The sequence below is a fragment of the Leucoraja erinacea genome, chromosome 3 (assembly GCF_028641065.1).
Source record: "Leucoraja erinacea ecotype New England chromosome 3, Leri_hhj_1, whole genome shotgun sequence".
NCBI classification, from domain to species: domain Eukaryota; kingdom Metazoa; phylum Chordata; class Chondrichthyes; order Rajiformes; family Rajidae; genus Leucoraja; species Leucoraja erinaceus.
In genome coordinates this window covers 48799974-48822400 of record NC_073379.1, presented here as the reverse complement: position 1 = coordinate 48822400, position 22427 = coordinate 48799974, and the positions used below count along the sequence as shown (strand labels likewise).

The 22427-nt window shown below is 42.6% G+C and overlaps 1 protein-coding gene across 6 annotated transcripts in view; it reads left to right on the top strand.

Moving 5' to 3' along the window:
- The window catches only part of LOC129695557 (lysine-specific demethylase 4C-like), a 324943-nt gene that overhangs the window by 15518 nt on the left and 286998 nt on the right, over positions 1 to 22427 (top strand). For all 6 annotated transcript variants that reach the window (XM_055632624.1, XM_055632625.1, XM_055632622.1 and 3 more), the window contains 2 exons: positions 10833 to 11003; positions 21600 to 21775. In XM_055632624.1, the coding sequence (XP_055488599.1) occupies positions 10860 to 11003; positions 21600 to 21775 (320 nt within the window). In that variant the 5' untranslated portion in view covers positions 10833 to 10859. Of the gene's footprint in view, positions 1 to 10832; positions 11004 to 21599; positions 21776 to 22427 lie in introns of those variants that run through there.

Here is a 22427-nt window from a genome sequence, read left to right as displayed (position 1 = left end):
TCCAGCAGGAAAGGGAGTGGAGCACCAATAATCCTGCTGGCGGTCTTCACAATCCTGTCTAGTTGGTGCCATTCGTACGCTTTGCAGCTCTCGAACCAGGAAGTGATGCCGTAGGTCAATGTGCTCTCGATTGTCCCCCTATAAAAAGTTCGTAGGTGCGTAGTGGGGAGACCTGCTTTACGTAGTCTTCGGAGAGGGTGTAGTCGCTGCTGGGCTCTCTTGACCAGTGCTGTGGTGTTGGTCGTGGACGTCAGGTCATCTGACGGGTGTAGTCCTAGTCAAGGGAAGGAAGATAGATACAAAATGCTGGAGTAACTCAGCAGGTCAGGCAGCATCTCTGGACTTCCCCAACATCGGAAACAATCTTCCTGCATCTAGCCTGTCCAACCCCTTAAGAATTTTGTATGTTTCTATAAGATCCCCCCTCAATCTTCTAAATTCTAGCGAGTACAAACCGAGTCTATCTAGTCTTTCTTCATATGAAAGTCCTGACATCCCAGGAATCAGTCTGGTGAACCTTCTCTGTACTCCCTCTATGGCAAGAATGTCTTTCCTCAGATTAGACCAAAACTGTACGCAATACTCCAGGTGTGGTCTCACCAAGACCCTGTACAACTGCAGTAGAACCTCCCTGCTCCTATACTCAAATCCTTTTGCTATGAATGCTTTTTTTTTTTTTTTTTTAATTTTTTTTTAAATTTTATTTTTATTAGAAGTACGGATTACAGTACTACACAACACATATATCTTAATACATTTTTTGTACCGCTTCATTTTTTTTTGAGCTTTAAGAAAAAGATAGAAGTAAAGAAAGTGCGCAAGAGTCGTGAAGTGCAAGAGTGTCGGGAAAAGAAAGCCCCTTAGAAAAGAAGTTAGAGAAGGAAGTAAAGTGAGAAAGTAGACCCCAGAAAAGAAAGAAAAAGAAAATAGGAACAATCGCTCTATTATAACATTAAACTCTGCAGAAAGGGGACTACCAACCAAGTCTGTTTTTGTTGTTTTACCTCCCGTTACCAGGTCCTGATACCATTTATTTATTTATTTATTTATTTAAATTACTATTGCACCTCATATTTGTAATAGGTCCAGAAACATAGACCACGTCTTTTGGAATTGGTCTGCTTTACCTGCTAAGAGGAATCTCATCTCTTCCAGATGTAATGTTTCAAACATATTTGATATCCACATTTTTATTGTTGGTGTGGGCGCATTTTTCCAGAATTTAAGTATAAGCTTTTTTCCCCATTATTAGCCCGTAATTAAATAAATTCTTCTGAAACACGTTTAGTTCAGGGTTACCTTCTGATATTCCAAAAATAATCCATTCTGGTTTTGGTACCAGTTTTATTTTGATTAATTTTGAAAAAATATCAAATATTTCATACCAGAATTTTTGGATTTTTGTACAAAAAACAAAAGAGTGCGCTATGGTAGCTTCTTGACACAGGCATTTATCACAGATTGGTGAAACATTAGGGAAGATTTTATTTAATTTAATTTTTGAATAATATAATCTAAGTAATGTTTTGAATTGGATGAGCGTATGTCGTACGTTGATCGAACATTTATGCACCTGTAGTAAATGATTATCCCAGCTGTCTTTTGAAATTTTTATAGCTAATTCTTGTTCCCAATCTTTTCTAATTCCATCTGTTGTGGGTATTTCTATATTTAAAATGATATTATATAGGTACGATATTAGATTAGCTGATTCCGCCTTTGTCTTCATTGCTTCATCCAATAAGTCGGAAGGCATATTATGATAGTCTTTTGTGTGTTTTTTCAGATAATCACGAATTTGAAGATATTTAAAATATTGGTTATTTTTTAAATTATATTTCAGTTGTAATTGTTGAAATGATAGTAATTTCCCCAATTCATACAGATCTTCGAGCGTTTTGATTCCCATTCTTTCCCATTGTATAAATGATTTGTCTATGATTGATGGTTTAAACGATGGATTATTGACTATTGGTATTAAAAGAGATAGGTTTCTTAATTTTAAATTCTGTTTTATTTGTTTCCATGTTCTAATTGTGTTATGTATAATTGGATTTTTATTATAATTTTTATTATTCAAATTTATTGGTGAGAGGATAGTCGCTCCTATATTACTCGGGGAGCAGTCCCCTTTTTCCATTACCATCCAATCCGCCTGCTGGGCAGAATTGTCCAGCAGGTGAATCATATTTTGCTATGAATGCTAACATACCATTCACCTTCTTCACTGCCTGCTGCACCTCCATGCCTACTTTCAATGACTGGTGTACCATGACACCCAGGTCTCGTTGCATCTCCCCCTTTCCTAATTGGCCACCATTTAGATAATAGTCTACTTTCCGGTTTTTGCCACCAAAATGGATAACCTCACATTTATCCACATTGTACCGCATCTGCCATGCATTTGCCCACTCACCCAGCCTATCCAAGTCACCTTGCAGCCTCCTAGCATCCTCCTCACAGCTAACACTGCCCCCCAGCTTCGTGTCATCCGCAAACTTTGAGATGTTGCATTCAATTCCCTCGTCCAAATCATTAATATATATCGTAAATAGCAGAGGTCCCAGCACTGAGCCTTGCGGTACCCCACTAGTCACTGCCTGCCATTGTGAAAAGGACCCGTTTACTCCTACTCTTTGCTTCCTGTCTGCCAGCCAGTTCTCTATCCACATCAATACTGAACCCCCAATACCGTGTGCTTTAAGTTTGAATACTAATCTCTTATGTGGGACCTTGTCGAAAGCCTTCTGAAAGTCCAGATATAACACATCCACTGGTTCTCCCTTATCCACTCTACTATTTACATCCTCGAAAAATTCTATAAGATTCGTCAGACATGATTTACCTTTCATAAATCCATGCTCACTTTGTCCAATGATTTCACCACTTTCCAAATGTGCTGCTATCCCATCTTTAATAACTGATTCTAGCAGTTTCCCCACTACCGACTAACTGGTCTATAATTCCCCGTTTTGTCTCTCCCTCCCTTTTTAAAAAGTGGGGTTACATTAGCTACCCTCCAATCCTCAGGAACTACTCCAGAATCTAAAGAGTTTTGAAAAATTATCACTAATGCATCCACTATTTCTGGGGCTATTTCCTTAAGTACTCTGGGATGCGGCCTATCTGGTCCTGGGGATTTATTGGCCTTTAATCCATTCAATTTACCTAACACCACTTCCCGGCTAACCTGGATTTCAATCAGTTCCTCCATCTCATTTGACCCCTGGTCCCCTGCTATTTCCAGCAGATTATTTATCTTCCTTAGTGAAGACAGAACCAAAGTAGTTATTCAATTGGTCTGCCATGTCCTTGTTCCCCATGATCCCCACCTGTTTCTGACTGCAAGGGACCTACATTTGTTTTAACTAATCTTTTTCCCTTTACATATCTATAAAAGCTTTTGCAGTCAGTTTTTATGTTCGCTGCCAGTTTTCTTTCATAATCTATTTTCCCTTTCCTAATTAAGCCTTTTGTCCTCCTCTGCTGGTCTCTGAATTTCTCCCAGTCTTCTGGTAGGCTGCTTTTTCTGGCTAATTTGTATGCTTCATCTTTTGTTTTGATACTGTCCCTGATTTCCCTTGTTATCCACGGATGCACTACCTTCCCTGATTTATTTTTTTGCCAAACTGTGATGAACAATTGTTGTAGTTCATCCATGCAGTCTTTAAATGCCTTCCATTGCATATCCACCGTCAACCCATTAAGAATCAATCGCCAGTCTATCTTGGCCAATTCACGTCTCATACCCTCAAAGTTACCTTTCTTTAAGTTCAGGACCCTTGTTTCTGAATTAACAATGTCACTCTCCATCCTAATGAAGAACTCAACCATATTATGGTCACTCTTGCCCAAGGGGCCAAGAACAACAAGACTGCTAACTAACCCTTCCTCATTACTCATTACCCAATCTAGAATAGCCTGGTCTCTCGTTGGTTCCTCTACATGTTGGTTTAGAAAACTATCCCGCATACATTCCAAGAAATCCTCTTCTTCAGCACCCTTGCCAATTCGATTCACCCAATCTATATGTAGATTGAAGTCACCCATTATAACTGTTTTAACTTTGTTGCACGCATTTCTAATTTCCTGTTTGATGCCATCCCGAACTCCACTACTACTGTTAGGTGGCCTGTACACAACTCCCACTAGAGTTTTCTGCCCCTTAGAGTTTCGCAGCTCTACCCATATTGATTCCACATCCTCCAAGCTAATGTCCTTCCTTTCTATTGCGTTAATCTGTTCTCTAACCAGCAACGCTACCCCACCTCCTTTCCCTTTCTGTCTATCCCTCCTGAATATTGAATATCCTGGATGTTCAGCTCCCAGCCTTGGTCACCCTGGAGCCATGTCTCTGTGATCCCAACTATATCATAGTCATTAATAGCTATCTGCACATTCAACTCATCCACCTTATTACGAATGCTCCTTGCATTGAGACACAAAGCCTTCAGGCTTGTTTTTACAACACTCTTACCCCTTATACTATTATGTTGAAAAGTGGCCCTTTTTGATTTTTGCCCTGGATTTGTCTGCCTGCCACATTTCACCTTGCTACCTATTGCTTCTACCCTCATTTTACACCCCTCTGTCTCTACGCTCACACATTTAAGAAACCCTTTCCCTTTAACTCCATCCTCAACTATCCCATTCGACACCCCATCCCCCTTATTCAGTTTAAAACTACCCGTGTAGCAGTGGCAAACCTGCCTGCCAGAATGCTGGTCCCCCACCTGTTAAGATGCAATCCGTCCCTTTTGTACAGTTCCCCCTTACTCCAAAACAGATCCCAGTGATCTAAGAATCTAAATCCCTGCCCCGTGCACCAGTTCCTCAGCCACACGTTCAGGTCCCGTATCTCCCTGTTCCTGCTCTCGCCAGCACGAGGAACTGGAAGCAAACCGGAGATAACAACCCTGGAGGTCCTGCTTTTCAGCATTTTTCCGAGCTCTCTAAAGTCACGCTGCAGAATATTCATCCCTTTCTTTCCGACATCGTTTGTGCCGACATGCACTACCACTTCCGGCTGTTCACCTTCGCCCTTGAGGATTTTCTGCACTCTGTCTGTGACATCCTGGATCCTGGCACCAGGAAGGCAGCACACCTTCCTCGCATCCCGTCTGTTGCCGCAGAAACCCCTGTCCGTACCTCTCACAATGGAGTCTCCCACTACAATGGCGTTGCCTGACTTAGGCCTTTTTGGTTTTGGCTCAACAGCCCTATTCGCATCGCAAGCCAGTCCGCCGCTCAGTGTAAAAACGTCTTCTGTTCTGACAGCTTCTAAGTGGGTGAACCTGTTCACAAGAGGTACAACACCCGGGGATGTTGGCATTCCATGCTTCCCTCCCTTTCTCACTGTCTCCCACCTTCTCTCTTCCAGTACCTTAGGTGTAACAATCTTACTGTAGGACTTGTCGAGGACGACTCCGTTTCTCGGACGAAGCTGAGGTCATCCACTTGCTTCTCCAGTTCCCCAACACGGTCCTTCAGGAGCTGTACCTGGATGCACTTCTCACAGTTGTAGCAGCCAGAGGCACCAGCGGTGTCCTTGACCTCCCACATACTGCAACCATCGCAATGAATCAGCTTGCCTGACATCTCCTTCTTTCGTCTCTCCCTCTCAAGCGTATTGCATAGTCTCCTCCCCTCAGCTTCCTCGCCGAAGATTCTCGAGTCCAAGACTCACACATTTCTCACAGGGCACTTCCCTCACAAGGCCGCTCCCCAAGAGCAGTCTTGCTTATATTGACTGATAAATTGCCTAACTTAACAATTTACAAACCAAATTCCTCAGTTTTCAACTGTTTTCACCCCTCTGACTCACTTCTCTCCTCCCACTTGGGCTAGAGCCAATCACTTATCTCTTGCTAATCTTCTCCTGCTGTTGCTTCCAAATCTACAGCAGCTCTGAGTAAATTCAATGTTCATACAATGTTCAAAATAATAACGGGGAGCAAAGTCAATGAGAGAAGTCAATGTTCATACCGCTGGGGTACAAACTGCCCAAGTGAAATATGAGGTGCTGCTCCTCCAATTTCCGGTGATCCTCACTCTACCCGTGGAGGAGGCCCAGGACAGAAAGGTTGGATCCGGTATGGGATGGGGAGTTGAAGTGCTGAGCCACCGGGAGATCAGGTTGGTTATTGCAAACCCGAGCGGAGGTGTTCGGCGAAGCGATTGCCAAGCCTACGCTTGTTCTCACCGATCTGGATCAGCTGACACCTAGAGCAGCGGATGCAATAGTTGAGGTTGGAGGAGATGCGGGTGAACCTCTGTCCCACCTGGAGCGACTGTTTGGGTCCTTGAATGGAGTCAAGGGGGGAGGTAAAGCGACAAGTGTAGCATTTCTTGCGGTTGCAAGGGAAAGTGCCCGCAGAGGGGGTGGTTCGGGTGGGAAGGGGCGAATTGACCAGGGAGTTACGGAGGGAGTGGTCTCACTGTGCCCCACGGCCAGAGTGAGGACCTCCGGAAATTGGAGGAGCAGCTGGGGTACAAACTGGCCATATTTCGCTTGGGCAGTTTGTATCCCAGCAGTATGAACATTGACTTCTCTAATTTCAGGTAGTCCTTACTGTCTCCTCCCATTCTCAGCTCTCCCTCAGCCCTCTGGCTCCTCATCGTCCTTTCTCCTTTCTTCTCAGAAAAACAACAAGATTGAAAAAACAGTTTGAAAAAGGGTCCCAACCCGAAATGTCACATATGCATGTCCTCCAGGGATGCTGCCTGACCTGCTGAGTTACTCCAGCATTTTGTGTCTTTCCCCGACTAAGATGATCATATTGTCTAACATTGTACTCTGTTCTAATTGTTTTCTGGGTAATTAGTACTGGTTGATTATTGTCATGTATACCGAAATGCAGCCAAATATTGTGTTTTGCATACTGTCCAGTCAAATTATACCATACATTGGTACAATCATGACACTCAGAAGTATAAGGAAATGCAAACAGAAAAAATACCCAGAGTACAGAATATAGAGTAACACCTTCAGAGAAAGTACAGCTTTAAAAAAATCAATGAGATAGTTTGGGAGATCGGACTGCACCTTTGACTAATGGGAAGTTAGGTCAGCAGTCTGATTACAACGGGGAATAGTTATAACATGCTGCTATGAGGAAACCAAATAAGATTTGTGTATAAAATTTCAGTTTGTAAAGCGTACTGTTGATAATATGAAAGCATAGGGAGTAGTAGATTAGCTTTTTTTTCTATATTGTACTGATAAAAATAATAATGGGGAAGAGATTATGAATTTCATGAATCTCTAAAGGCCCTTGTGGCTAAAGGGATCAGGGGGTATGGAGAGAAGGCAGGTACAGGATACTGAGTTGGATGATCAGCCATGATCATATTGAATGGCCAAAGGGTCGAATGGCCTAGTCCTGCACCTATTTTCTATGTTTCTATGTTTCTCTCCTCCATACTTTGCTCTTGCCATCATTCTGATATAAGTTAATCTTCATCTGTCCACAAGACCCTTTTCCAGAACTGTGGCTGCTCTTTTAAATACTTCTTGGCAAACTGTAACCTGGCATCCTATTTTTGCGGCTAGCCAGTGGTTTGCATCTTGCAGTACAGCCTCTAATTTTGTTCACGAAGTCTTCTGTGGACAATGGTCATTGACAAATCCACACCTGACTCCTGAAGAGTGTTTCTGATCTGTCGGACAGGTGTTTGGTGATTTTTCTTTATTGTAGAGAGAATTCTTCTGTATCAGCCGTGGAGGTCTTCCTTGGCCTGCCAGTCCCTTTGCGATTAGTAAGCTCACCAGTGCTCTCTTTCTTCTTAATGATGTTCCAAACATGTGATTTTGGTAAGTCTAGGTTTGGCTGATGTCTAACGGTTTTATTCTTGTTTGTCAGTCTCGTAACAGCTTCTTTGACTTTTATTGGCACAACTTTGGTTCTCATGTTGATAACGTTTCCAAAGGTGATGGAAAGACTGGAGGAAAGACTAGGTGCTGAGAGCTCTCTTATACATGCATTAAGGAGGCAATTAAACACACGTGAGCAATTATAAACACCTGTGAAGCCATGTGTCCCAAACATTATGGTGCCCTGAAATGGAGGACTATGTATAAACACAGCTGTAATTTCTACATGGTGAAACCAAAATGTATAAAAATCAGACAATGTGCACTTTAACCACATATGATTTATTTTATTACAAACCTCAAATTGTGGAGTACAGAGGCAAATAAATAAATGATGGGTCTTTGTCCCAAACATTATGGAGGGCACTGTATATAATTGATTATGGTGGCAAGTCTGATGTGCAAATATGCATTGTCATGTTGAAATTGTCACATAATGTAGAACATGTTGCAGTTAGTTTGTGTCAGGAAAACAGCAATTTGATTTTAGCTAGATAATCTCTTTTTGTTTAGGAACAAAAACATGGGCTAGAATATCCAGAAGGCCTTTTCAAAATAACGTCATATCTTTTCAATCCACTGGAATAGGTTTTTGATTGTTTGTTTGTCTGAAAAATGGCAGTAATCTTGTGAGAGTGAGTTACAATCCATTTATTGTTGGTAATGGCATTAAGTTAGGAGCTTGAAAACTAACATCCGGGTTCACTGAGCAGCTTCTTCCCTAGAACCATCAGGCTATTAAACACTACAACCTCCAAATAGGCTCTGAACTATATAGAATGTATATATGTGTGTATACTGAACTTTTTATTATGGGTTTTACAGAGTACAGGTGCACAACCTTTTATCCGAAAGCCTTGGGACCAGGCACTTTTCGTAATTCGGAATTTTTCGGCTTTAGGAATGGAAGATTTTTAGCGTAGATTTTAACGGCTGGCTCAGTGGTAGAGTGCTCGGCTCATATCCGCAAGGTCGCGAGTTTGCGCCTCGATCCCAGCAGTTACTCGATCGCGAGTTTGAGTCTTCAATGTAGTTTTTTGTTGCAGAATAGGAGAGAATAGGGAGGGTTAGGCTGGGATCATTCTCTGCAAGATGATCCTAGTGCGGGAGACAAGTGTAGGAGAGGTGTACTGACTGTGTGGGCAGAACTTTGGAAGTGATTACCCACCATTCTCAAACGCCGCTGTGTCTCCCTGTCCCTGGGATAGCAGGGGGCGATTAAACAGCACAATACCCCCCTCCCCCTCCAACTCCAGAGGAATCCGCTCCCCGATGGGCCGCTACGGCGACAAGTGGCAGTTTGCCCACAGCCCGAGCTGCGTCACCCCAAGAACAAGACGTACCTTGCATACTATCACCCTCTGCCCCTACGGGGAGCGTGTTCCTCTGGAGTTGGAGCGGGGCTGGGCTGGAGTTGCTGATCTGGGATCTCCGTGCTTGCAGTGGGCCTGGGGGTCGGTGTCCCGATGAGGGGGCGCAGCTCGGGCTGTGGGCGAACTGTCACTTGTCACCATAGCGGCCCATCGGGGAGCGGCTTCTGGTGGTCCTGACGTCTCCGGCCAGTTTGCAGTTTTCCTCTGGAGTTGGAACGGGGCTGGGCTGCTGCTGGCTGTGGGTCTCTGGGATCTCCGTGCTTGCAGTGGGCCTGGGGGTCGGTGTCCCGTTGGTCCTGACGTCTCCAGTGACTGGCACTGACCTGCTGGCATCGCCGACGTGAAGACAGTGCAAAGCCCCCGCGCCCGTGCAATGAGCGGGGAGCTGGAGAGGGGAGGGAAGGGGTCACACACATGGCCGGGAAGCAGAGGGGTGTAGGTGGGGTGAAACTGAAGGGAGTGACAATCTGCTGCTGCCTGCCCGCTGAGTTAAAAAGTTCCCACGCAAGACTCACGATACACTGTGTATCGTGAGTCTACCGTGGGAACTTTTTAACTCAGCGGGCAGGCAGCAGCAGATTGTCAATTATTAACCTTCCCACGCAATATACCCTCACCTTCTCTTTTATGAATGGGGATTTAGTTCCCCTTTCTTCGCGGACCGACCGGAGGTTCTGCTGTCACCTCTGCGGGCCGCCCTCGGTGAACGTCTTCAAGGACCTTTCTTCAAGGACCGAAAAAATGTCCGCTATTCGGAGCTTTTCGTTATTTGGAATTTCGGATAAAAGGTTGTGCACCTGTACTATGTTTACATACCTGTTGTGCTGCTGCGAGTAAGAACTTCATTGTTCCGTTACAGGACAAATGACAATAAAACACTTTTGATGGTCCAATAGAATCTGTATTCCTTTCTCAATGCAGATTGTCCATATAATGGTCAAATAAGATGAAGATGTGCCTTTAGAAAGCAGCATTTATAAAGAGAAACAGAATTAATATTTCAGGTTGATGACTTCACTGTAGAACATGATGAAAACCCAGTTAAAAACAATGCTGGAGGTACTCAGCAGTTCAGGCAGCATTTGTGCAGGCAAATAGACAGACAACATTTTGGGTGGGACCCTACTTCGGACTAATCAAGATTTCAGCCAGTAGTTTCTTGTGTTTCTTGTCTGAAGAAGGATAAAACCTGAAATCTGTCCATTTCGCTTCACAGATGCTGCCTGACCCACAGAGTTTCTCCAGTAGTTTGATTTCTTTACTTAAGATTTCAGCATCTGCAGTGTCTTGTGGACTATGAAAAAATGTTGTCTGTCCATTTTCCATTACAGATGCTGCCTGACTCACAGAATTCCTCCATCAGTTTGTTTTGTAACACAATCTACTTTGTCTCCATGATGTAAGGCCAATATGACACCTTCAAATGCATTCACTTTTCTGTATCTGACATGAATACCATTGCAATATTGAATCAAAATTTAAGCCTAAGGTTGTGGCACAAATAACATCAATGCTTAATCCATTAAAGTGAATGTTATGTGTCTTCCTGCTCTGTTAAATAATATAGATTATCATTTGAATTTTAGGTAAAAGTCACACGTGCATTTGTCATCATGGCCACCGAAGAAGCAGGGACCCCATCAAAATCATTGTGCAAAATCATGACCTTCCATCCCACAATGGAAGAATTTAAGAATTTTTCCAAGTATGTTGCATACATGGAGTCTCAGGGTGCGCACAGAGCTGGCCTTGCGAAGGTAAGAAATACATTCTCCTTTTTCAGTATCCATGATCATTTCACTAGATCACAAGTTATAGGAGTAGAAATAGTCCATTCGCCCATTGAGTCTACTCCTCCACTCAATCATGGCTGATCTCGGCTTCCTAATCTAATTTTCCTTTCATCTCCCCATAACTCTTGACACCCGTTCTAATCAAGAAAGTAGATAATAAATGGACAAATAGCCTGATGGCATTGGTCTGAGAACTGGTAAAAAATATGATGGTCTGAATTACCTGTATTGCAAGGAAATAAGAGATATGAAAATAATACTTTTGCTTAGTTCCTCATGTCCTCCTATAATCCCCCTCTCCTTCCCCTTTGCCCATTTTCATTGATGCAGTGGTAGAATGTGGAGGGAGGTTACTGGCATTGGCAGCAGGAATTTATTGCTATATGTTGACTTTAGTGCTGGACTAGTGGGAGTACTCGTGGGAAAATGGTGGAGGGAAGGAGAATTTGGCTTGAGACCAAGATGTGTACTTTACGTAATTGTATGTTGCTTAATTTTATGTGCCTGTGCTGCTGCAAGTGATTTTTTTTGTTGTACCTGCGCCTCTCGCATAATTGTGCATATGACAAATTTAACTTGACTTTTAGCAGTGTGGTTCCCAAGCATTATTTGAAGGAGATTAACCAGTCATTTCCTATCTCATTATGTGCAGCCTAAAAATAGATGAATAAAAAAGACAAATAATGAAATCAAGATATTGAAGGAAAACGAGGGAAAAAGGGTCTCGACCCAAAACGTCACTCATTCCTTCTCTCCAGAGCTGCTGTTTGTCCCGCTGAGTTACTCCAGCATTTGGTGTCTACCTTTGAAAACATATGCATGATACACTTTGATGGATTGTCACCAAAATTGGAATGGAATGGAATACTTCATTGTCACATGTGACAAGGCACAGTGAAACTCTTTGCTTGCATACCCAATGTATACAAATAGTGGCCATCTACAGCGCTGACATATAACAATCAAGACTTGGAATTCGCTTTCTAGAGTCTATATTTCTGGTTTGGATACCACTTCTGTCCCACACTTATTCAGCTCCATCAGATTAAAGTTGCTGGCCAAGAACATTCAGGACCTCTTGTGTGAGATTCTGCATGCCAATGTTCCCAGCAATGCTCTGTGAACTACCCATGACATTTTGAAGTATCGAAAAGTATTAAAAGTGAAATAAATAAAACATTCTGAGAAGTGTTTAACCTTTTTAAAGTACAATTACATAACACTTTTAAATAAGAGCATTATAGACAGTATTTATAAAATGTAACCATTTTATTACGGTATGTTTTTATTTTTTCATGTGGACACAGCCAGCAACTCCAATATTAATTGCACATTCCTAATCTCCCCTGAATTGAGGAGAGTCAACCTCTCGTCACATTGAGGTCAGGCCGGGAATGGGCAGCAAAATGTATTTCCCTGGACCGTTTTAGTAAGCCAGATTGATTTTTGCAACAATCCAGTGCTTTTGTTCTTGGGATAATTGAGACTTGCCTTCTTTCTCCCTTGTAGCTCTAAAATTAAGCTTTTCCCATTGAAAGTAGGGAAGATTCAAACACGAGGACATGACTTCAGAATTAAGGGACAGAGGTTTAAGGGTAACATGAGGGGGAACTTCTTTACACAGAGAGTGGTAACGGTGTGGAATGGTGGAGGCAGCTTCCAGTGGAAGTGGTGGAGGTAACTTAGGGGAAAATAAGTGTTCGGCCGAGATGGCCTGTTTCCGTGCTGTAATTGTTATATGGTTATATGGTTAAAATGAATGGGGTTGATATTCCTTTGTTATGTTCCAACCTGACACACAATCAAAGAACTTAAGTGCTCTGTCACGGTACTCCATGAGGAGTTCAACCATTAGACCATGCTGACTGATTCTGTCAAGAATCTGACAAGTAAATGCTTTCACCTTGCCAAGGAACTGCTAATGTTTTACTGGTAAGGTTGTTCTCATTAAATGATTGCTTTTCATCAGTTTTAACTGGGGAAGCCAATAACAACAACTACTTGTATTTATAATGTCAGCTTCAAAGTTGTAAAATATCCGAACGAGTTTACACAAATTTTACGAGCCAAATTTAATACCAAGCCCAGTATAGAAAAATGAGGAAAGCATTTGAAAATAAGTTTTAAGGAGCGTTTTAAAGGAAAAAAGAAGCCAAATAATTTTGAGGGGAAGTTGCAGAATATTAATCTTAGGTGGATTTGACAGATTATCAATAGGATGATTAAAATTTTGAGATATTTAAAATAGCCAGAATTGGGGGGTCGTAGATATTGCTGCCTGAAGGAGATCATAAAAAAGAAGACACGGGGAGGTCATGGATGTGTTTGAAAGAATTAGATGATAATTTTAAATTTAAGGTGTTGCTCGATGGGAACCAACGTACATCTTTGGACAGAGGCATGAATGGGAGCAGCAGGATTTTGGATGAAGATGTATTTCAGGAGGGATGAATGTGGGAAGCCGGGTGATTACAAACAATGCATAAACCAATGAGCTGAGAGCCTTGGGTCAAGTCATTTGACAATGTGGACGCAGGAAATATTCAGCCTTAAGGTCATCTATGACCATCAATATTTAGGTTTTAAATTTGTTATTGTCAAAAGTATCAATATACAGTCAAAAGCATTACAGTTCCTTCCAACACAACTGATCTGAATGGTTTGCTTCAGATCTGTTGTGAAAAAGGACAGAACTATTTCTTGTCATCTCTGAAACACATTTCATTTTAAATTATTATTCCACAAATTCCCACTTTAACCAGTTATATAATAGGCTTGCTGTCCCTCTGAGTTTGTGTTTGAGATCCCAGAAATTAATCTTCTGGGCACTACTCTGTGGACCAAAAGAACACTCAGAAGCAATAAAGAAATTATGCTCTCAGGATTTTTGTTTATTGCTTGTAACAAAAATAGCCTGTTTGATTGAGTGTTGATTGGGGGCCCAGAAAACCTCCACCAATATATGTTCAATTAAGGTTGGAAACCCTGTTAACAGCTATTTACCATTTAATCCATCAATGGATACATGATTCAGAAGCATTTAAAAATATATCAGATAAAAGCTATCCAAACAGATCAGATATACTATAATTAAATACAAACAAATCAAACTCAAGTGCAATAGATAGAATTCAGGGGACAATGTTGGCTGCTTTTCTGAGGCAGCCTCAAGTGTATACTGAGTCGATGGTGGGAAGTCCGGCCTATGTAATAGAGTGGGCTACATCGACAATTCTCTGCAATTTCTTGGGGTCTTGGGCAGAGCTGTTCCCAAACGAAGCTGTGATGCAATCCGACCGTATGTTTTCTGATGCATCTGTAGACGTTACTGAAAGTCATTGGAGACATGCCAAATTTTCTCAAATGTGATGTTGATAATTTCTATATTATATATAGAAAAAAGTTATAGAAGATATTTTGGATAGAAACAAAGCAAATTAATGAACTGATCAAACAGAGAGCGTGCACGGCCCCTGAGCCAGTTGCTGGCATTCTTGTATGTTTAGGGATATAAGGCAGAGGCAATAGAAGAATGATTACATAAATATGAAAGTAATTTTTAGAAAAGAGTGTCATACAAGAGGGCTGGTGGATACTTAATGGAGCGATTGAAGAAGCCAGGAATCTATGCCAAATAGCCTTTGCTGACTTACTATTTGGAGCATGTGTTTGTCCCAGGAAGCAGAATGGATAGCAAGCTGGCTACAGAAGAAAATAATGATGAGTAGATTTAACCATAACCTATTAGACTAACAGAATATGATCAGTGTGCAGAAAAATTAGTGCTGAAACCATTGTTACTCATTCTTTGTTCTTATGATTGCGAAATGGGAGCTTAATTAAAAAATTAATGCCAAATTGGATTGAATGCCAAATTGTTGGGTCTATTTGATTTAAAGCAAGAATGCCACAAAACACACACATGCAGTTAAAATGGGGTATAGAGCAGGCAAATAATTTTTAATGTGTAAAAAAGTAATATCTTTTAGGAAGAATAAAATGGCTGAGCATTGTTTATGTGATATTTCCAAGGATGGTGGAGGAGCAAAGGGACCCAAGGGTAAGCATTCATAAATTGCTAAAAGTAATATTGTGTGGCGGCTCCTAAGGGTCGTGCCATTATACTGCCGAACCCCTCGGCACAGGAGTGGCGCAGTCCGGAGGCGGTCCTTAGCCGGAGGGTATAAAAGGCAGGGTTTGGGTGCCATCTTTTCCTGGTTTCGTCTTCCCCTGAACCGGGAGGAATTAAAGTAAAGTGCTTCTCAAACTTCAGACTACTTGCCTCATTTTGAGATCCACGCACTACAATTGCATGTTAATAAGATAATTAGACTAAAAGTGAATCCACCTGCCCCTTTGTTATTATCTGTGCCAGCCAATTAAACTCTGTTTCCCAGCTGTCTTCAGTTATGTTATATTTCCCCATCCTCTCTCTTCACTCAGCTCACACTTTGGGTTTCTTGCTCTCACAGAACCATTTTCTTCTCTTACTTTGTACTTTGCTTTTTTTGCAAGTATCTTGGTTCTTGGTTTCTTGGTCCTCCAAAATATTCCAAATGGAATTTAAACTGGAGGTGATGAAGGGAGGGCTTAAGTATGTTTTTGTTTACAACACTGTAAAAAATACTTGGATGATTGGGGATCTTATAGAACCATATAAAATTATAAAAGGACTGGACAAGCTAGATGCAGGAAAAATGTTCCCAATGTTGGGCGAGTCACAGTCTTAGAATAAAGGGGAGGTAATTTAAGGCTGAGGTGAGAAAAAAACTTTTTCACCCAGAGAGTTGTGAATTTATGGAATTCCCTGCCACAGAGGGCAGTGGAGGCCAAGTCACTGGATGGATTTAAGAGAGAGTTAAATAGAGCTCTAGGGGCAAGTGGAGTCGAGGGATATGGGGAGAAGGCAGGCACGGGTTATTGATAGGGGACGATCAGCCATGATCACAATGAATGGCGGTGCTGGCTCGAAGGGCTGAATGGCCTCCTGCACCTATTTTCTATGTTTCTATTACTTAAATGGGTGAAAACTATTTTTACATTCCGAAAGATCTTAAAAGATTATCTATACTTACTCGCTTACTCACTCAAAGGCAGTCCCAGACTGTGAAGTTGTTTGAATTTCTTTACATTGTAAACTTAATATGCTTATGTAACCAACTATGAATGAAATCAATCTAGAAATGAATAACCATGCAAATGAAAAGTGATGTTTAAATTTAAGTTATCTTTTCATGCTGTAGATGTCTAGATTATTTTCCATTTGGACATTACTATTTCATGTTTGCATTTCTATCAGTTTTTAAAGTTTAAAGATTCTCAGATATGGTTACAGAGAATTATGCAGGGAAAAGAGGAAAATCATTTTTTTAAGTTTCTGATTTTCTTGGCAATTTCAGGAAAGGCTGCCTAATCTGCAACCCGAAGGACAATATTGGATCATAAACTCCAATTTTTGTAGTTTAATTAATGAATATGGAATAACATAGGCCAGGTTTGTGGGATAACATGTCACCTTGTCGTGGTGGAGAAGCTTGTGTGGTCCTGAGATCCTGAGAGCGAACGGTGGAACAGGCGGAGCACGATGGCTGACCTTAGTGGACCGTCACAACAGCTGGGAAGGCGGATGAAGGCTGCAACAGAAAAGGGTCTCCAGTCGTCTTAGACTCCATGCCACTGGATCCCGACCCAGATCTGTCAAGGACCGTGGGGTGGCTGTCTGTGCAAACAAACAAATTCACGCACAGGCTTCCTCCATATAGGAAATAGCACCCTGGAGACACCCATGGTCAGTCATGACCGAAAGGGGCCTAAGGTGTGAATAGGTGATGGATGTTCGCCGTGGACTTGGTGGGCCGAAGGGCTTGTTTCCATGTTGTATCATTAAACTCTAAGTAATTCTTCATGTATTTGATGATGTTTGCATTTTGTGTGTCAGTTCAGATTCAGATTGTGATTCAATTTTTTATCATTGTCAGTGGTCAGTACCCAATACAAAAGTATGTGCATCTCCCTGGAAAGCGACATAGCACATGATTTGAATAATAATTAAGTGTCCAGGATTGATTGGCAGTCACCGAGGTACGGTTGGACAGCCGCTTGAAAGAGCTGTTTTCCTCTGCTGGTTGCAACGGAGGCCTTAGCGGTGATGGTAGGAGGGTCTGGAGTCCATGGTTGGGGTGAGACAATTTTGCTGTCGCCCTCCGCAGACAACGCTTGCTTTGGACAGAGGATGTCAACGAAAATAGTGAGAGTTGGGCAATTTTTTACCCTAGCAATGCCTTCCGGCCAGAGGTTTCAACAACTGTGAAGTTACAGCTCTCGATGGTGCAGCGGTTGAAGTTCAAGTTAGGTCTTTTATTCTCTGGAGCGCAGAAGGTTAAGGGGGGACTTGATAGAGGTCTTTAAAATGATGAGAGGGATAGACAGAGTTGTCCCGTTAATGTGGACAAGCTGTGCGTTCCCTTTGATGAATAGGGAAGATTCACCACAAGCTGGACATGTACTTCATCGAATGCTGGGACAGACCGTTGTATATCTGCGTACTTGATGATGGTGTTACTTCATTTACTCAGTCATAGGTGAAGAGGGAGTAGGGAGGGGGCTCAGCCACAGCCCTGTGGAACGCCGGTGTTCAGGGTGAGGGTTGAAGAGGTGTGCTTGTCTAACCTCACAGACTGGGGTCTTGGTTAGAAAGTCCAGTATCCGGTTGCAGAGGGAGGGGTCGATGCCCAGGTTACCGAGTTTGGTGATCAGTTTTGATGGTATAATGGTGTTGAATGCTGAGCTGTAATCGATGAACAGCATTCATCGGTTGAGTTGATATGTGTGGTTTTATCTGGTTCTGGTCATCCCAATACAAAAAGTATGTGGAGGCTTTGGAAAGGATGCAGAGAAGGTTTACCAGGATTGATTCCTAGATGAGGTTGGACAGACTTGGATTGTTTTCTCTGGAATGCTGGAGGTTGAGGGGAGACCTGATAGAAATATGTACAATTTATCGAGGTGTATATTAGGTTTATTATTGTCACATACACCAAGAGTCAGTGAAAAGCTTTGTTTTGCATGCTACCAAATCAGATCAGATAATGCTATACATAAATATAATCAATTCAAACTCAAGTACAATAGAGCAAAGAGGAAGATACAGGGTGCAAAATATAGTTCTCAGCATTGTAGCGCACTAGTTCCATAGACAAAGTCTAATGTCAACAATAGAGTAGAGGAAAATTGGACAGTATTGGGGGGCGCCGTCCTGTATGGGTATGGCTACCCAGCCTGCAGCTGTCCGTTTTTTCACTTTTTAAAATTTTTAGTTAGCTGGGTTTTTGTTTTTTCAGAGCTCTAGTCTTTTTTATGTGGGGGGGGGAGGGGGAAACTGCTTTTCAGGGTCCCTACCTGGTCGGAGAGGCAGCTTTTCTCCGGGCAGCAACTGTTAGCTTTTCGCCCTCATGCTAATAATACCAGTTGTAGAATATCTCTACTTATTGTTGGTTTTACAAGAATCCACTTTCTTTCTACACGCTCGGACTCAATCATAATGATAGCAGGCAGCCTTGGAAGCCTTACCACACTACTCAAACCTCACGTCAAAAACCTTGGCGTGATATTTGACTCAGCATTGAAATTTGACAAACAAGTCAATGCCGTGGTAAAAGCTAGCTTCTTTCAGCTTCGGACGATAGCTAAAATAAAACAATTTCTCCAGTTTGATGACCTCGAAAAGATCATCCACACATTCATCTCCTCCCGCCTAGATTACTGCAAGTCCCTCTACACTGGCATCAGCCAATCTTCCCTGTCCCGCCTGCAACTGGTCCAAAATGCCGCAGTGAGACTACTGACGGGCACCCGACCTGGCCTCTGTGCGGTTCCGAATAAATTTCAAGATCCTCCTTTATGTCGACAATAGCCTTAATGGGCTTGCCCCCACCTACATCAAAAGACTGCTTACACACCACACCACCCCCAGGTCCCGCAGATCGGCCGACTTGGGGTTACTGAACATCCCGCGGTCTAGGCATAAGCTCGGGCGACCGCGCCTTTGCGGTTGCAGCTCCTAGACTGTGGAACAGCATCCTTCTTCCCATCAGAACTGCCCCCTCCATCGACTCCTTTAAATCGAGACTTAAAACTCATCTCTACTCCCAAGACTTTCTTGAATTCTTCTGAGCGAGGGCTATATGTATGTAGTGATGTTTGTATTTAATCTATGAACCATTGTTGTATAACGTTAGTACCTCCACCAATGTAAAGCACTTTGGCCAACGAGAGTTTTTTTTTTAATGTGCTATATAAATAAAAGCGACTTGACTTGACGTGACTTCTTTAATTTAATTTTATAGAGATTAAATTTTAGACCATTTTGCATTGCAACCCAGTACTCGTCGAGGTATTGAGGGTGTTTCAATATCAGCATTTCATTCTGACTCATCTTGTCCTTGTCTATTCTAGGACATCTGGGATTCTTTAGGGAACAGGGGTTCCCCCACTCCTATCATAGATGAGGCCCTCACTCGTGTCTCCTCAGTGCCCCACAGCTCAGCCCTTGCTCCCCCTCCCCCTAGTCGCAACAGAGACAGTCCTCCTAGTCCTTACCTTCCACCCATCAGCCGTCGCATACAACACGTAATCCTCCGAAATTTCAGCCACCTCCCACGGGATTCTACCATTAACCGCATTTTCACATCTCAGACCCTTTCCCCCTTCCGCAGAGACCGTTCCCTCTGCAACTCCCTGGTTAACTCATCCCTTCCCACCCAAACCACCCCCTTCCCAGGTACCTTCCCCTGCAACCGCAGAAGATGCAACACCTGTTGCTATACCTCCTCCCTCGACTCTGTCCAGAGACCCCGGCTGTCCTTTCATGTTAGGCAGAGGTTCACTTGCATCTCCTCCAACCTCATCCACTGTATTCGTTGTTCAAGATGTGAACTCTTATACATCGGCGAGACCAAACGCAGACTGGGCGATTGTTTCGGGGAACACTTTCGCTCTTCCCGCCTGAACCTACCTGATCTCCCGGTTGCTGGACACTTTAATTCTCCTTCCCATTCTTACACAGAACTTTCTGTCCTCGGCCTCCTCCATCGACAGAGTGAGGCTAAATGCAAATTGGAGGAACAGCATCTCATTTTCCACTTGGCAGCTTACAGCCCAGTGGTATGAATATTGATTTCTCTAACTTCAGGTAGCCCTGGCATTTCCTTTCTGTCTATCCCTCCCATGTCGCCCTAGCTTCTCATTTTCACTCTACAAACAGATAACAATGGCCTGTTTCCTTTATTATCGTTACTTTTTTGCATATCTTTCATTAATTATTCTTTATCTCTCCACCAGCGTCTATATCTCTTGTTTCCCTTATCCCTAACCAGTCTGAAGAATGGTCTTGACCCGAAACATCACCCATTCCTTCTCTCTAGAGATGTTGCCTGTCCCGCTGAGTTACTCCAGCCTTTTTGTGTCTATCTTCATGCAAATTTATACAGCTAATTGAGAATTAAAATAAGGGGATGTAGATTTACAGATGTTACAGAATAGAAGAATAGAATAGAATAGAATAGAATGCTTTTTATTGTCATTCAAACAGCTTGGTTTGAACAAAATTACATTTCTACAGTCTTAACATTAGAAAAAAACCCAAGACCCACACTTAACACAATTTACACAAACATTTATCATAGTGAATCTCCAACACCTCCTCACTGTGATGGAAGGCAACATTTTTATCTCTTCCCTTTGTTCTTCTCCCGCGGTCCAGCAGTCCAACTGTAACGTCGAGGCGACTGGGGCTCCCGATGTTAAAGCCCCCGGCGGGCGATGGTAAGTTCCGTGGCCGTTAAGCCACGCCGGGCGATGTTAGGCCCCGCTCCTAGTCATTTAAACACCGTGATTCCAGCGGGAGAAGTTGCCGTTGCGGGAGCTCCGAAAAGCGGTTTCCCACCAGGGACCTGCAAGCTCCCGATGTTCCTGTCCACGAGGCCTGCGGCCGGAGCCTCCGAAGCTCCGAAGTCGGGTTGTAGCTGCGCGCCACCATAGCTCTTCCCGTTCCGAAGTCGGCCAGCCCTGCGATGGCAAGTTCGCAGGCTCTGTGACTGGAGCGCTCAGGTTGGTTCTGGCCGGAGGCCGCCCCCGCCTCCACGATGTTGGGCCCAACGACATTGGAGACCCGACAGGGAAAAAGTCGGGTCCCCGTACAAGGAAGATATTAAACGGTTTCCCCCACCTCCCACATATACACAGCAAAAAATAATAAAAACTAGAATCAACATATACTTTTAACGAGACAAAAATTAAAAAAAAGACAGACGGATTGCAGATGAGCCGCTGCCGCTGCCGCTAGGCGCCACATCACAACTACAATATATATTCAATAAATCCTTTGGTTACGATAGTTAATTTATGCTAAAATGTCTTCAATTGTCTTGGTATGTGAGGCAATTTAAGAGAGTTTTCTTATTATTTACAATATGTAACAATATGAACAACAAGATTTAATAAATGGTTCTGTCCAAATAAAGGATTACTTGCATCTTCTAAGATTTCAAATTTGGTTCTTAGGTGATTCCTCCAAAGGATTGGAAACCAAGAAGAAATTACGACAACATTGATGACTTGGTAATTCCTACTCCCATTCAACAAATGGTTACTGGACAGTCTGGTCTTTTTACCCAGTATAACATACAGAAAAAACCGTTGAAAGTAAAGGAATTCCGAAATCTGGCCAATAATGATACGTAAGTGTAATATTGAGAGAATATTATTTCATGGATCTTCACTTTACTATTAAGAACATTAAAATAAAATGTTATGGAAGTTATATTTTAAAGCAAACTATCTACTTTAGACAACAGTCTGCTTAAATTATGTATATTTAGTGTTTTGCTTTTAGAAGTGGAGTTTTAACAATTGTGGAGTTACGAATTGCCTTTGCTAATGTAATGCTAACACTCTCCACTGACAACCCAACAATGAAAGGAGCCTCTGCCTTTCCCCTTCTGAACCAAGACATTCCTTGACCTTGTTGACATTGAATGAGAAGTTGCTGTTGCGACACCACTCAAACCCGTTCTAACTCTCTCCTGTACACTGACTTATTGCACACATGTTTCAGTTAACAACAGGATGGTTGATTAATTTATAGCATGGGAGCTGTGTTTAGCCAAACAGTCATGGGTGTAAAGTGAGTAGAGCGGGAGGGTAAGCACAAAGCCTTGGCACGGACCTTTGTCGATGGTCAGTGAGGAGGAGATGTTGTTACGTATGCACACTAGTTGAAATCTGCTGATGAGGAAGTTAGTGTTGAATGCCAATCTGCAGTCGATAAACAGCAGCTTGACATGTGTGTCATCTTATTCAGATGGTCATGAGCAGTGGAGAGCCAGCGAG